General features: G+C 42.7%; 1 protein-coding gene across 10 annotated transcripts in view; it reads right to left on the reverse strand.

The window, feature by feature from the left end:
* Positions 1-15082, reverse strand: part of LOC100067836 (zinc finger protein 780A) — a 34284-nt gene extending 19202 nt beyond the window's left edge. For 2 of the 10 annotated variants that reach the window (XM_070224413.1, XM_014735583.3), the window contains exons 1-5: positions 14247-15082; positions 13501-13571; positions 8865-8919; positions 7292-7418; positions 6102-6200 (exon numbers count right to left, since the gene is read on the reverse strand). In XM_070224413.1, the coding sequence (XP_070080514.1) occupies positions 6102-6200; positions 7292-7418; positions 8865-8909 (271 nt within the window). In that variant the 5' untranslated portion in view covers positions 8910-8919; positions 13501-13571; positions 14247-15082. Of the gene's footprint in view, positions 1-6101; positions 6201-7291; positions 7419-7750; positions 7951-8864; positions 8920-9357; positions 9556-13500; positions 13572-13878 lie in introns of all 10 variants that reach the window. The other 8 variants (XM_070224411.1, XM_070224410.1, XM_014735658.3 and 5 more) reach the window with 8 other exon arrangements.

Genomic DNA, 15082 nt, shown 5'->3' on the forward strand with positions numbered 1-15082 from the left:
AACAAAAAACTATAATAACTGAAATTAAAATATTGCTGGATGGTCTCAATAGGAGACTGGAGAAGACAGAGGGAAAAAATAATGAACTTATGATAGAGAAAGATTTATCCAATCTGAACAGCAGAAAGAAAAAAGATCGAAAAACAAATGAACACACAACAAGGACCAGGAGGACAACGCCAAAAGCTCTCACATTCATGTCATGGGCATCCTAGGAGAGGAAAAGTGTGCACAGCTGAAAAAATGTTAAACTAAAGGGCTAAAACCTTTCCAATTTTGGAAAAATCCATAAACCTACAGATTCGAAAATCTCACTGAGCCCCAAAGAGAATAAACCTAAAGAAATCCACACCCAAACTCATCATAATCACACTGGTAAAAACTAAAGACAAAGGAAAAAATACTTGAAAGCACCCAAAAAACTCACAACTCATTACCTATCCAATACCTGGACAACGATTCAAATGACTCTAGGCTTCGCATCAGAAACAAGGGAGGGCAGAAGGAAGTGACGCGACATTTTAAAGTGCTAAAAGGAAAATTCTGCCCCACATTCTACATCCTGAAAAAGTCTTGGTCAGAAATAAAGATGAGATAAAGATGTTTTTAGATGACAGAATAGTAAAAGAATATCACCAACAGACCTATTCTAAAGACCTGCTAAAGGAAGTTCTTCAGACTAAAGGGAAACGATACCAGAAGAAAATCCGGAACATCAAGAATGAAGGAAGATCAAAAGAAATGGTAATTATCTGGGTAAATATAATAGACCATCTTTTCCTCTTGAGTTCTTTAGAACATGTTTGATGGTTGAAAGAAAAATTGTATCACGTGATGGGGTTTTCAATGTATGTACACGTAATGCGACCACAGCACAGATGTAAGACAACTAAAGCGTGAGGGAACTATTCAGTGAGATGTGACTGGAAAAGGGAGGTCATCAAACAGAAATTTCAACAGGATCTCATTTTGCTCAACAGAAATAACTGTACGTATGTGTGTGAAGGTGTGGAAGGACAGGAGTAAACCAGGAATTACTGAAGAACACAGTTGTGAGGGTTACATTTTTAATTCGGACTTGTCTCTACTAATTTTCTATAATGCACCTGCATTAAGGCCATGGTAACAAAGAGATATTAAATATTCATATGCCACCAATAAAATGGTTTCAATATGAAGCAAATATAGATAAAATATAAAGGAAAACACATCTACAAACTGAATGGGAGATTCTAACATACCTCTTTTAGTAATTTGCAGAAGTAGATTTTTTAAAAAATTAAATACACATATATATAAAAAACACAAAACAAACTTGACACTACCAACACACATTCCTTTTTCAATCACACAGAACATTTATAAAAATTGACCATATACTGGATTATAAAACAAAGCAAGTCTCAACGTACTTAAAAGGAGTGAAACAACATATTTTCTGACCACAATAAAATCATGCTGTCAGATCAATATCAGAGATTATTCATTTATTTGGAAACGGAAAAGCCATACTTGGTTCACCAAAATTACAGTAATCTATACAGACATGATATTACGTGATTCTTCATAGGATGCTATTGGAATTATGCCTCCATTGTGGAGTTTTCTGAACCAAATCATGAGAAAAATTTTTAGTCACACATATTCAGAATATCATGCTTTAAGAAAACTGGCCTGGATTTGGACTCTTTAAAAAAAAGAGGCCAAAGTAAAAAATAAATAAATAAAAATTTGTTTAAGGCACAGAAGTTTAGATTAAAAGGAAATAAAAAGACCAAACAATAAATCTATTTATGAACCTTAATTTGATCCTAAATTGAAACACGCTCATACAAAAAAATTAAAAATTAAAAAGATATTTAACAATGAACTGTACTTTAGATAAAGCGCCTGAAACAATGATGATTTTCTTAGGTGTGACAATGATAGGTTATTTAGGTTAATTAGGATAATGAAGTCAATCAGGAATAATGAAAGGTTATTTACGATAATGTCCTATTCTTAGGAGATGCAAGCTAAAGCATTTAAGGTATCTGTCATGATATCTGTGACTTAACCCTCCACACGACAGTAAAAACGGTTTAAAATATTTCGATATATAAATACTTATAGCAAACATGGCAAATGCTAGCAATTGGTGAATCCAGGCAACACTTTTTTGTGGCTTTTTTTGTTTGTTTTTTTAATTTTTTTTTTAAAGATTTTCTTTTTTTTTCCTTTTTCTCCCCAAAGCCCCCCAGTACATAGTTGTATATTCTTTGTTGTGGGTCCTTCTAGTTGTGGCATGTGGGATGCTGCCTCAGCGCAGTTTGATGAGTAGTGCCAACGAAACACTGGGCCGCCTGCAGCGGAGAGCACGAACTTAACCACTCGGCCACGGGGCCAGCCCCCAGGCAAGTTTTAAATGGAATTCACTTATTCTTTTAACTTTTCTCTAGGTTTGAACATTTTCAACATAAAAACCTGGGAAAATTTAAGGGGAAAAAAGTACTCGAGTCAAATAAATAATCAAGAAAATTAGAAAATATATTGAGGGAAATGAGGAGTGAGCGCTAATGGGTATGGGGTTTCTTTCTGGGGTGAGGAAACTGGTAAAGAACTGACTGTGGTGAGAGATGTGCCCGTCTGTGAACACACTAAAAACCTCTGAATGGTACACCTTAAATGAGTGAATTTTATGGTATGTAAATTATATCTTAATTGTTATATTAAAAAAAGAACAGACTTTGAACTGTTATCAACATACAAACACTCAGGGAAATTGTTCCATGAGCCCGTAAGACTGTGTAGGAGAAAAAGTTCAAACAACCAAATTGACCAGAGATACCTCACACACACATACATTCTTAGAGAATTCACACTAAATGAGGATTATCAAGATGAGATTACAGCATATGACAATGCACTTTGAAATGTATGGGAAAACTACAAAAAATGGGGAGAAAACGTGGAGAGCACAATCTGTTTTCAATAATCATAGCGTCATGGTAATGCTGGCCGTGTTATTCTCAGGATGTTTTGCATATAATGTGAGATAAAACAAATCAGTAATTATAGGATATTCTGTTATCCCCAGTATCGCTGAGAACCAAGAATTTCAGTTTGAGAAAAAACAAGACACAGATTTAAGATAGATTAGGTTAAGTAAATACCCTGCAATCCTAAAACTGAGTTAGAAAGAGCAGTGTCAACTCGTGGGGCATTTATCCTTAAAACAAGACTACACGTGTTTATTTCCTATCTCTGTCCCCTGAAAATGCCTAAAAGCAATGACCTAACCAGGCAGGATGAGCACCCCTGGTACCCAGACTGCGGTCTTGAAACATTATTTTCCATCAAACCAACCATGGCTTTCTGGAGAAACGTCTTATTCCAGGTTTGGAAAAGGACATGTACAAGACAGGCCTGGAACAGGCTGTCTTACTAGACAGCAGGAATCTCTCATAGTCCACCAGAGCCAGGTTAAAAGGGCTCAGGAGCCAAGCTGAAGAGGCTCGCGCTGGCCAATGAGGGGACCAATTTGAGCATCAGTAAAAATAGTAACTTGGGACCAGCCTAGTGGCAAAGTGGTTGAGTTCACACACACTAGTTCAGCGGCCTGGGATTTGCTGGTTTGGATCCCACGTGTAGACCTACACGCTGCTTGTCAAGCCATGCTGTGGTGGCATCCCACATATAAAATAGAGAAAGATGGGCACAGATGTTAACTCAGGGCCAGTCTTCCTCAGCAAAAAGAGGAGGATTGGCGCCGGATGTTAGCTCAGGGCTAATCTTCCTCACACACAAACACAAACACAAAATAGTAACAATAGAGTAAAATACATCAAATATTTTAATTCCATGTATTCAGTCATCACAAAAAATAGGTCACCTTTGAAAGGATGCTAGGAAACTAACTCATTATTTAGAAAACTGGTAAACAAAGGCAAAGAATCAAGTATTTATCTGGACTTTTCCAAATGATCTATATAACTGAGTAACCAAGCAGTAAATGAGGCAGTTTCTCTTTACAGATGCACTCTAGCTGATACAGAATAAATGACAGAATTCGAGTATCACCAATCTGCAAGCTCTAATGAATTAATGGACACAGTAACGGACCATCAAAGGCTGCGAACATCACTAAAACTAGACATCCCGACATCGTGTGCCAACCGACTGAAGAATGTCACCGCCACCTCGCCAACAGTCTTGCCAAAACGACCCCAAAACCTGAGTCAGGTTAAACTTCTAGACCCAGGGATCAATCTACAGGAAGCAGAGGACAGAGGAACATGCTAATCTATACCACAGGGTGCAATCGGCAAAATCCAGATGGTGGGAAACCAGAGCACAAACGATCTAATCTTATCAAGAAAAAACTGTTAAGAATAAAAAAAGGTTACGAGAACCTATAATTTCAAAGAGACTAAAGACTTTCTGAAACAACAGGCAAAATAAATCCGACTGTGGGAGACGGTCATTGAGATGATAAAACTCTAAAGAAAACTCTTCTCGCAGGGAGGGAAAGGCTTGTAATTTGTGAAGAGGCACGTGACCGGCTCCGGCGCAGCTGACAGAATCCTAACTCACGACCTGGTGGTGAAAGTGCGTGACCCTTAATACAACTAATCACGCAATTCTTTGTTTCATGTGGTTTTCTGGATTCTTGTCATAGTTTGTTTACAAACTACGAAATGAAGAAAATTTTAAACATCGTAATTGGCTACAAATAACTTGGAAAACATTCCCTATTCCTCACAGTGACGACCAAAACCTCGTTTGGTCTGGCCCTGGCCTAACTCCCAGACCTCCTTCCTACTCTCCCTTCACCTCGGCTCTAACTTTTCTTTTTTTTTTTTTAAGGTAGCTTTTTGGTGAGGAAGATTTGCCCTGAGCTAACATTTGTTGCCAATATTCCTCTCTTTTTTTTCTCTCCCCAAAGCCCCAGCACATAGTTGTGTATCCTAGTTGTACGTCCCTCTAGTTCCTCTATGTGGGATGCTGCCACGGCATGGCCACATGAGCAGTGTGTAGGTCCACACCCAGGATCCAAACCGGAGAACCCCGGACCGCAGAGCGCGTGAACCTAACCACTTGGCCAATGGGGCCGGCCCCTCGGCTCTAACCTTCTTACTGCTGCCAGTCACACAGAGATCACTTCCTGCTCAGACAGAATGCTCTCGCCCAGGGATGGGGCCTGAACCCCCACTTTTGGGAGAGCATGCCCACTTCAAGACACGTCCCCTGACCACTCGGGCTCTGTCATTCTCACCACCTTATTCCCATTTACTTGTCTGCACAGCATGATTCGTGACGTTACTGATCTAGTCATTTGCTTATTGGTTTAATCTACATCTTGCCCACTGCAGGTGGAGTCCAGGAGAGAGAGCAGGACTTTATCAGTCACGTTTGTTTCACTGTATGGACAGTGCCAACCACAGGGCCTTGCCTGCAGTGGGCACTCGATAAATATTTGCTGAATATAAGAATACATTCTTTAGACAGGGGAAGCACATATAGAAATCTAAATGCAAAGCAGGGATGGAAAGCAGCTGGATGCAAAATCTACGTTAAAAGTTTATACTAGGAGCCGGCCCCGTGGCCGAGTGGTTGAGTTCGTGCGCTCTGCTTTGGCGGCCCAGGGTTTCGCTGGTTTGGATCCTGGGTGCAGACCTGGCACTGCTCATCAGGCCATGCTGAGGCAGCGTCCCACACAGCACAACCAGAAGGACCCACAACTAAGAATATACAACTATGTACTGGGAGGCTTTGGGGAGAAGAAGAAGGGAAAAAAAAGAAGATTGGCAACAGATGTTAACTCAGGTGCAATCTTTAAAAAAAAATTTTTTTAAGTTTATTCTGGGAAAGAAAGAAGGCACTCAGCACTAAAAGGGGAGGGGAATAAGAGAAGAGAAATTCAGTCATCAGTAAAAGATGAAGTTCCTCCAATAGCTCGTGCTGTGATCTTTATTTCCTTCCCAGAGATCAGGCGTTTTCATCTAAGAGGCCTTGGGTCTTTGAAGGAAGGTTTCCAAACCACCTCTCAGGGGTGTGACTCCTCTCTGACCACGGGGGGGCCCCAACGATTACGGCCCCCTGCTGGCCTTCCCCTCACTCACCTGGGTTCTGTCCGCCTGTTTCTTTCCTCACACCCATCCACGGCTCTTTCTCCTGCTCCAGGAGGGTAATGACATCTGGCTTAGAAATGGAACTTCCTCCTTAAAAGAAAAAAATGACACATGATGTAGAAATTTTTAATTAAAAAAAAAAATCTTCACTTGAGACCTGGTTAAATTTACAACTAGTTAAAAGTCAAAATGATACTGAGAAAGACTTCAGAGAAGGGTACGAGAATTGAATAAGAGACCGGTGATCTTAGAAAAAGGACTTAGCATCATTTAAAGTCATATAGGGTCTGCCCTTGGCATGGAATTATAACTTAGTGGTTGAGAACATGAACCTTCAAGCCTGACCGCCTCGTTCAAATCCTCTGTCAGCCACTAGCAGTAGAACCTTAGACAAGCTATTTAAACTCTCCGTCCCTCAGTTTGCCCATCTCTAAAAAGGGGATGATAATAATACCTATCTTATAGGACTGACATTAAAATGAAATTAGTTAATACATGTAAAACGCTTCGAACACTGCCCGGTATTTAGCACTACAAAGCTAACTATTATTACGCTTATTGTTGTTATTTATTTTGCCTTTTTAGACATTTTTGTTCTTTCTTCGTATATTCATTCAATGAAAAATACAAACTTCATGGCTTGCAACTTTCAACTACATGGCAGGGAATGGAATGTTTGCTGAAGGACATGGAATGTGTCCACTTCAGTTTTAAACAAATTCAGCTGACCCAATCAAAATTATGGACATCATAGAGGCTTTTTAGAAAAATTCAAAACACTATTCTCCTTGCAGGCGGGTCAGGAAAAAAACCCAGATAGCCTACAGTAATTCTGCAATCAAACACAATGTGAAACTTGGTTTCTCAGCTAATGATCATGCAATGAAGGTCTAAGTTTTCAAATTCACTTCCTCGGTCATTAAGAAAGAGGCAGCCACAGAGAGGACCAACGTAAGGGAGAAAGTTCACTCAGCGATGGGCAAGATGCAGGCATTTTCAACCCAACAAATCCCAAACTATTTCTTTCGGTAGCGAGAAGAAGGAACTCAGCTACTGCTTAAATGACAGCCCAGAAACTCATGGTGAAGACAACAGACACTGACAATTTATCATTAATAATTATAAGTATTTAATACTCATCCACATTTAGTAGTAATGAACATCGGGGCAGACAGCCTTACCGAGTGAGGCCAGGTGGCTGTAGTTGTCCAACATCACATCGCGGTACAAGGCCTTCTGAGCGGGGCTGAGACACGCCCACTCCTCCTGAGAGAAGCTGACAGCCACGTCGGCAAACGTCACGGATCCCTGAAACCACAGACACACGTATCACAGTGAGACTGAAGGAAATCATTCCAGATGGAAGGAGAGGGAGGGAAGGACCACACTGCAGGAAGGGGGCGATGCGGAATTCCGCAGGGCGCCTGCACGTTCTTGAGGAAGCCCACTCGCGCAGAGCAAACTTCTTGGGTACCATGCGATAACTCACTAATCCCAGCATGTCTGGGGATGGATAAAAAACCTGAATTTCCCTACTACCTAGGCACCATGCCTGCCTCACAACGCTGTAAGTGTGCACTTCTACACCATGTTTAGCCAGCCCTGGGGGTCTAGTGGTTCAGACTCAGTGCTGTGCTCACCGCTGCGGCCCGGGTTCGTTTCCTGGTCAGGGAACCACACTGCCCCCCTGTCGGGTGTCACATTGTGGCAGCTGCGTGTTGCTGGGATGCTGAAAGCTATGCCACTGGTATTTCAAACGCCAGCAGGGTCACTGATGACGGACAGGCTTCAGCGGAGCTTCCAGACTAAGACAGACTAGGAAGAAGGACATGGCCACGCACTTCCGAAAAAATGGGCCATGAAAACTCTATGAACAGCAGTGGCGGTACACGGGGCCACCAGGAGTGAGAATCAACTCGGCAGCAGTAACAACAACAAAAACACCGTCTTTCCCCGTTAAGGTATAAGAAAACCAAATTTCATGAAACCTTTCCCCCAAGTTTTATATAAAATATCTATTTTAGAAAACAGAGTTTACATAAAATTGAGAATGTTCTCATTCCTCAAGTTCATTATACTAGCTGAGGCCGAAAGCATTTTTTCTCGTCGTAAGTGATTTTTATAAGCTGCATAACAGTCCGTATAACTGACACACTAGATTTGATCCTTCTTTTCTGTTTATATATTCAGATAGTCAACGTCTCTATGGTCTTTCCCAATTCCGGGAATTTACAATCGCCCACCACTTACACACTGGACGATCTTCCTGTTACCATCCACCGTCCTCACCGAACTTTCCTAAGAGCCTCATAAATAGATCATCTTGTCACACATGGAGACCGAGGCCACCCGAAAGCAAATCCTATCTTATCCACCTGGAAAGCTCGAGTCTGTGGAGAAGTCTCGAGGTTTTCCCAAGTGTGGTCAAATGAGCCAGTCAACTCTAACTTCTCAAACCCCACAAACCCGCTTCCCTGTGGGGACCGACCCCCACGGCTCCAGCGTTTCCTCTGACAGAGGACTGAGCACAAAGCGGAAGTTAAATAACGTGTTTAAAGAAAACGCAACACCAGTTGGAAAAGAGAGACACGGACAGGAAGAGCACTAAGCTTTCTTTTCCCACCAACCTTCACTGTAATGGGACAAACTGGGGTGTAGGATCATGGATCCTTAAGAAGGGAGCTCCAGGGGAAGTCATAACTGTCACCTAACCTGAAAGTCATCATATTTCAAGGGGAAGAAATAGCAACTTACGTGGACCATGTTTTTAGAATTACAAAACCGGTCAATCTTCCTCATGCTTCCTCTCCTAGAGAAAAGAAGGAAGGGTTTAAGGAAAGCTGTGCCTCAGTGCTCTCAAAGTGACTTAAATTAATAGAACAATTGTTTCCTCCATTTCTATGTCTCAACTACCCCCCTAAGACTCCTCTTCCATCCCTTCTCTCTTCGCACACATCCACGTGCGTGCGCGTGCACACACACACACACACACACACATACACGCACGCACGCTCACTCTCTCATGCAAATGGCAACCAGTAAGAGGAGTCTGGACAAAATCAAGCTCTCCTCCAAACCCCAGGGAACCCATTGTCCTCCAAAATATCCCAGCAGGAGGGATCCTGGCCAGCCGTCCACTCCTGGGATGCGCATGTAGGCCTAGGACCGGCCCCTCCTCCTGCTCCGTGCAGATCCTTCCCACCCGCTCCCAGGTTTCAGGGCTGGGAAGGGGTCACATCGTCCAAACCAGAATTCTTGGTGAAGTGGGGGCTGGGGAAGTGAAGCGCAGCATGAAATCTGGAAAGGCTGTCGATGGCACTGCTCAGGCACTGCTCGGCGTTCCGAGCCCAACAAAGCCACCGGGTTAAATACAGCAGAGCAGCCACGCAATGAATACTCAGTGGTCACTAAATGTTCAACATATAAGGGCAGCAGAAAAATCAGCCTACAAAACAGGATGTGTGATATGGTTACACACGTAAAATATATGTATAAATAACTATAAAGACTAACAGACGTTGAGAGAAAAAAATTCCAGAAAATTATATGCCACGTTAACAGTTCTTAACTCTGTATCATGGCCCCAATTCTCTACTTTTTGTTTAAGGTTGTTTCATAATTGTTCTAACTGTGGCCAGGCATTAACGTGGAATATACATACAGTTATATTCAAATACAGACACACACACATGCATTCACATACGTTTACGGATTTTTCCCTATGAGGAAAGTGTCCTCCAAACCGGATGAAGGACCACCTTTTATCCAGACAGCTTCCCTCCGACCTTGGTGGGGAAACTCAGGAACTCTAGCGACCTCTTGTTTTCACGTCATGGGTTTGTTCCCTTCATTTCCCAATTCCTGAACCAACCCTAAGATGTCTGTTTTTATCTGATTATGTTAGACTCATTTTTAGAAAAAACGTCTGCAGGCCCCCAGGCAATATCCTGTGTGCGTCAGCGATGCTCTCATTGCTGTTCCTCTCACGTCTTCCTAATAGAAGGTTTATTACTTTTCTAAACCTGTCATTTTAGTCATCGTGTTCTCTCAACAGCTGCCGAGTCACCTTCTGTTATTAGTCACTTTGCATTTAACATATTTAGAATTTCTAAGTCAGGTTCAAATCTCACAACAGGATTTGATTTAATGCTACAGAAATCCCATGGGTTTATTAGACTTTGGTCAGAGCTTGGTGACTACAGAGTAAAAGAGGTCTCCTTCCTGTCAACTGTCAAAGTATGCTAGGTGAAGTTTTCTGATGGCCTTATCAATTCTGCCATATCCTTATTCTTATTCAGATTTTATTTTCTTTGCTGGATAAAAAGAAGCTTACAAGTGGTGGGTGGGTCTTTCAGTCATTACATCCTCCAAGTATAATCACACTATCTACCACCTTGCAGGCACCTGAGCATCTTATGATTAACCCAAACTCCAGTTCTAGAAATTTTCCACAGGAAACAGCTATAGAAGCTCACACAATATACGCACAGGGATGATCACCAGAGAATGACCAAAAATCAGAAACTTAAGTATCCAACAGTTGGCACATGGTTAAATAAACTACAGGCCACTATATGATGGCATGCCAGGCCATTATTCATTGTGAGGGTCACATTAATTGACGAAGAAAACATTTATGATGAATTATTACGTGAAGCAAGCAGGATTTTGAAAGTCCACCTATATTCAAATATGGTACCCTGTCATTAGTAAAGAAACCTCACAAGTTTTGTCTTCACACTCAGGACGTGGACCTGCACTAGGACAATTAACTGCTCGGTGCCTCTATTTCCTCGTGTGTAAAAGAGTTACCAGCACAGAGTGCTGTCAGGAAGAGTAGAAAGAAAATTCAGTGAAAACATACAATGACATACAATAACTGTTAGAGATGTGTCCTCATTATTACTGAGGAGAAAGAAGATGACATCTGCTAAAGAAACTTAATTCTACTGTTTTCTTTTTTCTTGTATAAGTCAGATAGTAAAATACAGTATAAGGCCTCTTTCTTAGAATGCTAACCAAAAACATTCAGAGGCTAGCCTGGAGAATGAAATTCTTAAATAACACTAGCAAAAAATGTTCTCATAAAGACAAGGAGAAAAGGCACTCTTGGCAGAGAACCCTCAGAGGGAGGGACTGGCACTTTGCTCTTCTCTCCCAGACCCAGAAATGAATGAAAATCACATCTGAATTGAATTTATTTTTCAAACTCATTCTATTCTACAGAAGCAAAACTCTCCTATCCACACAGAAATAACAATTCGAAAAACATAAACCAAAACATCAATAATGACTATCTCTAGAGGGTGGGACTATAATTTTAACTTTCTTCTTTTTAAGCTTTTAAAAAGAACAGTTCCACCCTATTCCATCATTAAAACTACACAATAAAGCTACTTCCAAATTAAAAAATAAAAACAGAGTTATCAGGGAGGGAGCACTTCCAATCACTAAAAAACTGAGCTTGTCATGAGGGTCAACAAAGAAATCAATGTGACCACAACAAATACCATCAACCAGTGCTAACATCCTTTAGCTCCATCTCACCAATATAATCAGACATTTTCATTATGAGGATTCTTCTCCAAAAGAACACAAGGCAGCTAAGTGGCACGTGTAGACTGAGTGAGAAAATGCGTGGAAGATACAGCCCCACGCTCGCTTCTCTTCACTGAACAGCCAATTAAAATATCCCTTTGGATCTGATGCTTACAGAACGCCCTCGCTCGGGAAATGGGAGTCACATACAAGATTTTCTTGAGCACTGCTGTTCACAACATGAAGACTGCTTAACGTTGTATCAAATATTTTCTCTTCTCATGATTCTTTATAAGCAGAACTTTATTAAGTGCATCATATTCTAGCACCTGAGTCTAGTATGATTTGCTTAACTACTCAGTTTGTATAAGATCGTTTAAAATGTCTCTCCAGGTATTAGGGTCCTTTGATTCTAAACCAGGGTTTCTCAAACTCAGCATTACTGACGTTTTGGCCCAAATAATTCTTTGCTGGGAGGGTGGGGAGGGCTGGCCTGTGCATTATGGAATATTTAGTAGCATCCTTGTCCTCTACCCATGAAATCCAAGTGGCATTGTCCCCCAGTGTGGCAAGCAAAACTGTCTCTAAATATTACCAAATGTCCCCTGGAAGGGGGCATCTCACACACACAGACACACACCCCCCACTGAGAATCAATGATCCACACCAATGGATCCAAACTACCCCCCCCCCCACACACAGACACACAAACACACACACAGACATACACACCCCACTGAGAATCAATGATCTACACCAGTGGGTCCAAGCCTCACACACACACACAAACACACACACACACACCCCATTGAGAATCACCAACCCACACTAATGGGTCCAAGCCTTTTGGGTCACATACACTTTTGATAATCCCATGAAACTATCTACATTCTCTCCCCCCAGACCCCACCATTATAAATTCTCTAACACTTCCATATACTATTTCAAGGAGTTTGTGGTCCATAAATAACCATAAATGGAATCACAGGGACTCACATTAAGAATTTCTATTCTAGATCACTTGAGCATCTCACTCATTTTCTTAATATGCAGGCAGCAATCCCAATAAATCACACATTCCTAATGCTCCTGTTGTATAGAGAGTTGAGAGGAATGAGCTAAAACGACCACGCATGAGTAACAGCTAAAACATACCATGCACTTATTAAATGGCTGGCATTGCTCTAGGGCGCTTCACACATATTAACTCATCTAATGTTCATTACAGACCTGAGACGAGAAAGAGAGCCAAGATTCCAACCCAGATACCCTGGGTCCACGGCCCCCACTCTTAACCACAACATGACACTGCTTCCCACAGTCCACACAAGATGAAAACCAAAACACACCTTGGCTGCCAAACCTCAAAGGAAACCGGGCCAGGAAGACAAATACCAACTGGTGGGACTCCCTGGAAAAATTCTGGCTCGTACTGACACCATCTTCTGTGGCTATCACTTCCCCACTCCTAAAGCCTCACAGACCATGTGACCATCTCCATTCTTCCCGTGCTTCAAAAAGCAGGCCCGTAAAGACCAAAGGATACCTGGTGTGTGGTTCCACCTCGACACTAATTTCCTTCTTACCTAATCAGAGTCTAAAATAAAGCTTTAACATCAATCTCTGGAAGTTTATTTCCATATCATCTTAAAAAAAGAGAGTGCACAAGAAGATGTAAACAATTTACCAAATGGCTAAGTGGATATTAAGTAAAGGAATGAGGGACAATGGTCGACCACAATGGTGGGGTATCAATTTGCAGGTCTCTCTCCATTTACTGAAAATTTACCGGAACCTCTATATTCTAAAAACAGATACGCATTTCTTAAACAAAAACAAAGCACGAACTCACCCTTGACTTTCAGACGCGCCGCAATAGTACTCTCATCCTCCTTGCGGTCCTTCTTTGGGATAACGGTACGACTGGGGGAGGAGAAGGCAAGCGTGAGACCCCAGGCTTTTCCTGGAGCGCAGACTAAATCTGAAAGCCCCTTCCAGGCCCACACCTTCCTTTACTTCGCACAAAATGGGATGGAAGTAAAAGGAGGAGTCGGTCCCTGAGTTCGAAGCTGGCTCCTGGGGACAGAGCTCTGAGAACGCGGGGGTTCTCAACAGGTGGGGGCGAGCTGGGAAAAGGGGGGCTCAGAGGCACCTCCAGCTCTAATCTCCCATCCCAAGTCCAGGTCTGTGCCTTCTTGGGGAAACCTTCCTTCCAGGCGCAGGATCTCACCCCGCTGCTGTGCCCACCGCTCTGCGGCAGCCCCCGGGGCCGGGAGGGGAGAAGACGCAGGAAGCAGCAGGCACTGGGCTCGACGACAATCAGCCGCAGCAGAGCCCACTCAGGGTCCGCACGCCCCTCCCGCGTCACAGCAGCCCCCGCAGGCCCTGCGCTGTCCCGCGCGGGGCACCACGCGCGCCCTCCCGCGCACACGCCCACGCTCGGCGGCCGTCACTTGCGATCGCACGATCCCCCTCCCCGGCTGCCCGCGCGCGCACGAGCCTGAGGCTCCATCACGTCACAGGCCGGTCCTGTTGGGGTGCTAGTCCGCAGAGACCTCCCCCAGGCTGTGACGTCTTTCTCGGACCCGAGGGCCTCACCTGCTACGCCCACGATCCTGGGGACGGGAAATGGACCGGTTAATTTGGCGCGGTGGCCGCTGGGAAATATAGTCCGAAACAGGAAGGAGCGTCAGAACCCTGGAGCTCTACGATCCAATTGATCCCAGCGTGCAACTCGGGCCGCCCCTAGAGCCGAAGCCTGAGCGGGAGTCCAGCCCGCGGAATGCGCAGGCGCAGGCGCAGGCCGATGCTAAAGGTGAGAATCCTGTTTGGGAGGAATACTGCTCCTTGGGACTTCAAGGTAACTTACTTTTTTCTTTATGGAGAAGAATGCAAATGAGCATAACTATTAAAGAAGAAAGAATCTTATATATAGGAAACCCTAAAGACTTCACCAAAAACTGTTAGAATAAATGGATTCAGTGAAGTTACAGAATGCAGAATCAATGTACAAAAATCAGTTGTGTTTCTATACACTAACAGCAAACTATCCGAAAAAGAAATTAAGAAAAAACCTCATTCACAACGGCATCAAAAACAATAAAGTACTTAGGAATAAATTCAACTAAGGAGGTGAAAGATCTGTATACTGAAAACTAAGACATTGATGAAAGAAATCAAAGAAGACACAAATAAATGGAAAGATATCCCATGCTCCCGGATTGGAAGAATTAATATTGTTAAAATGTCCATACTCCCCAAAGTGACCTACAAATTCGATGCAATCCCTATTAAAATTCCAATGGCATTTTTCACAGAAATAGAAAAACAATCCTAAAACTTGAATGGAAACACAGAAGACCCCGAATGGCCAAAGCAATCTTGAGCAAGAACAAAGCTGGAGGCATCTTACTTCCTGCCTTCAAATTACAGTC

The sequence above is a fragment of the Equus caballus genome, chromosome 10, assembly GCF_041296265.1.
Source record: "Equus caballus isolate H_3958 breed thoroughbred chromosome 10, TB-T2T, whole genome shotgun sequence".
Lineage (NCBI taxonomy): Eukaryota > Metazoa > Chordata > Mammalia > Perissodactyla > Equidae > Equus > Equus caballus.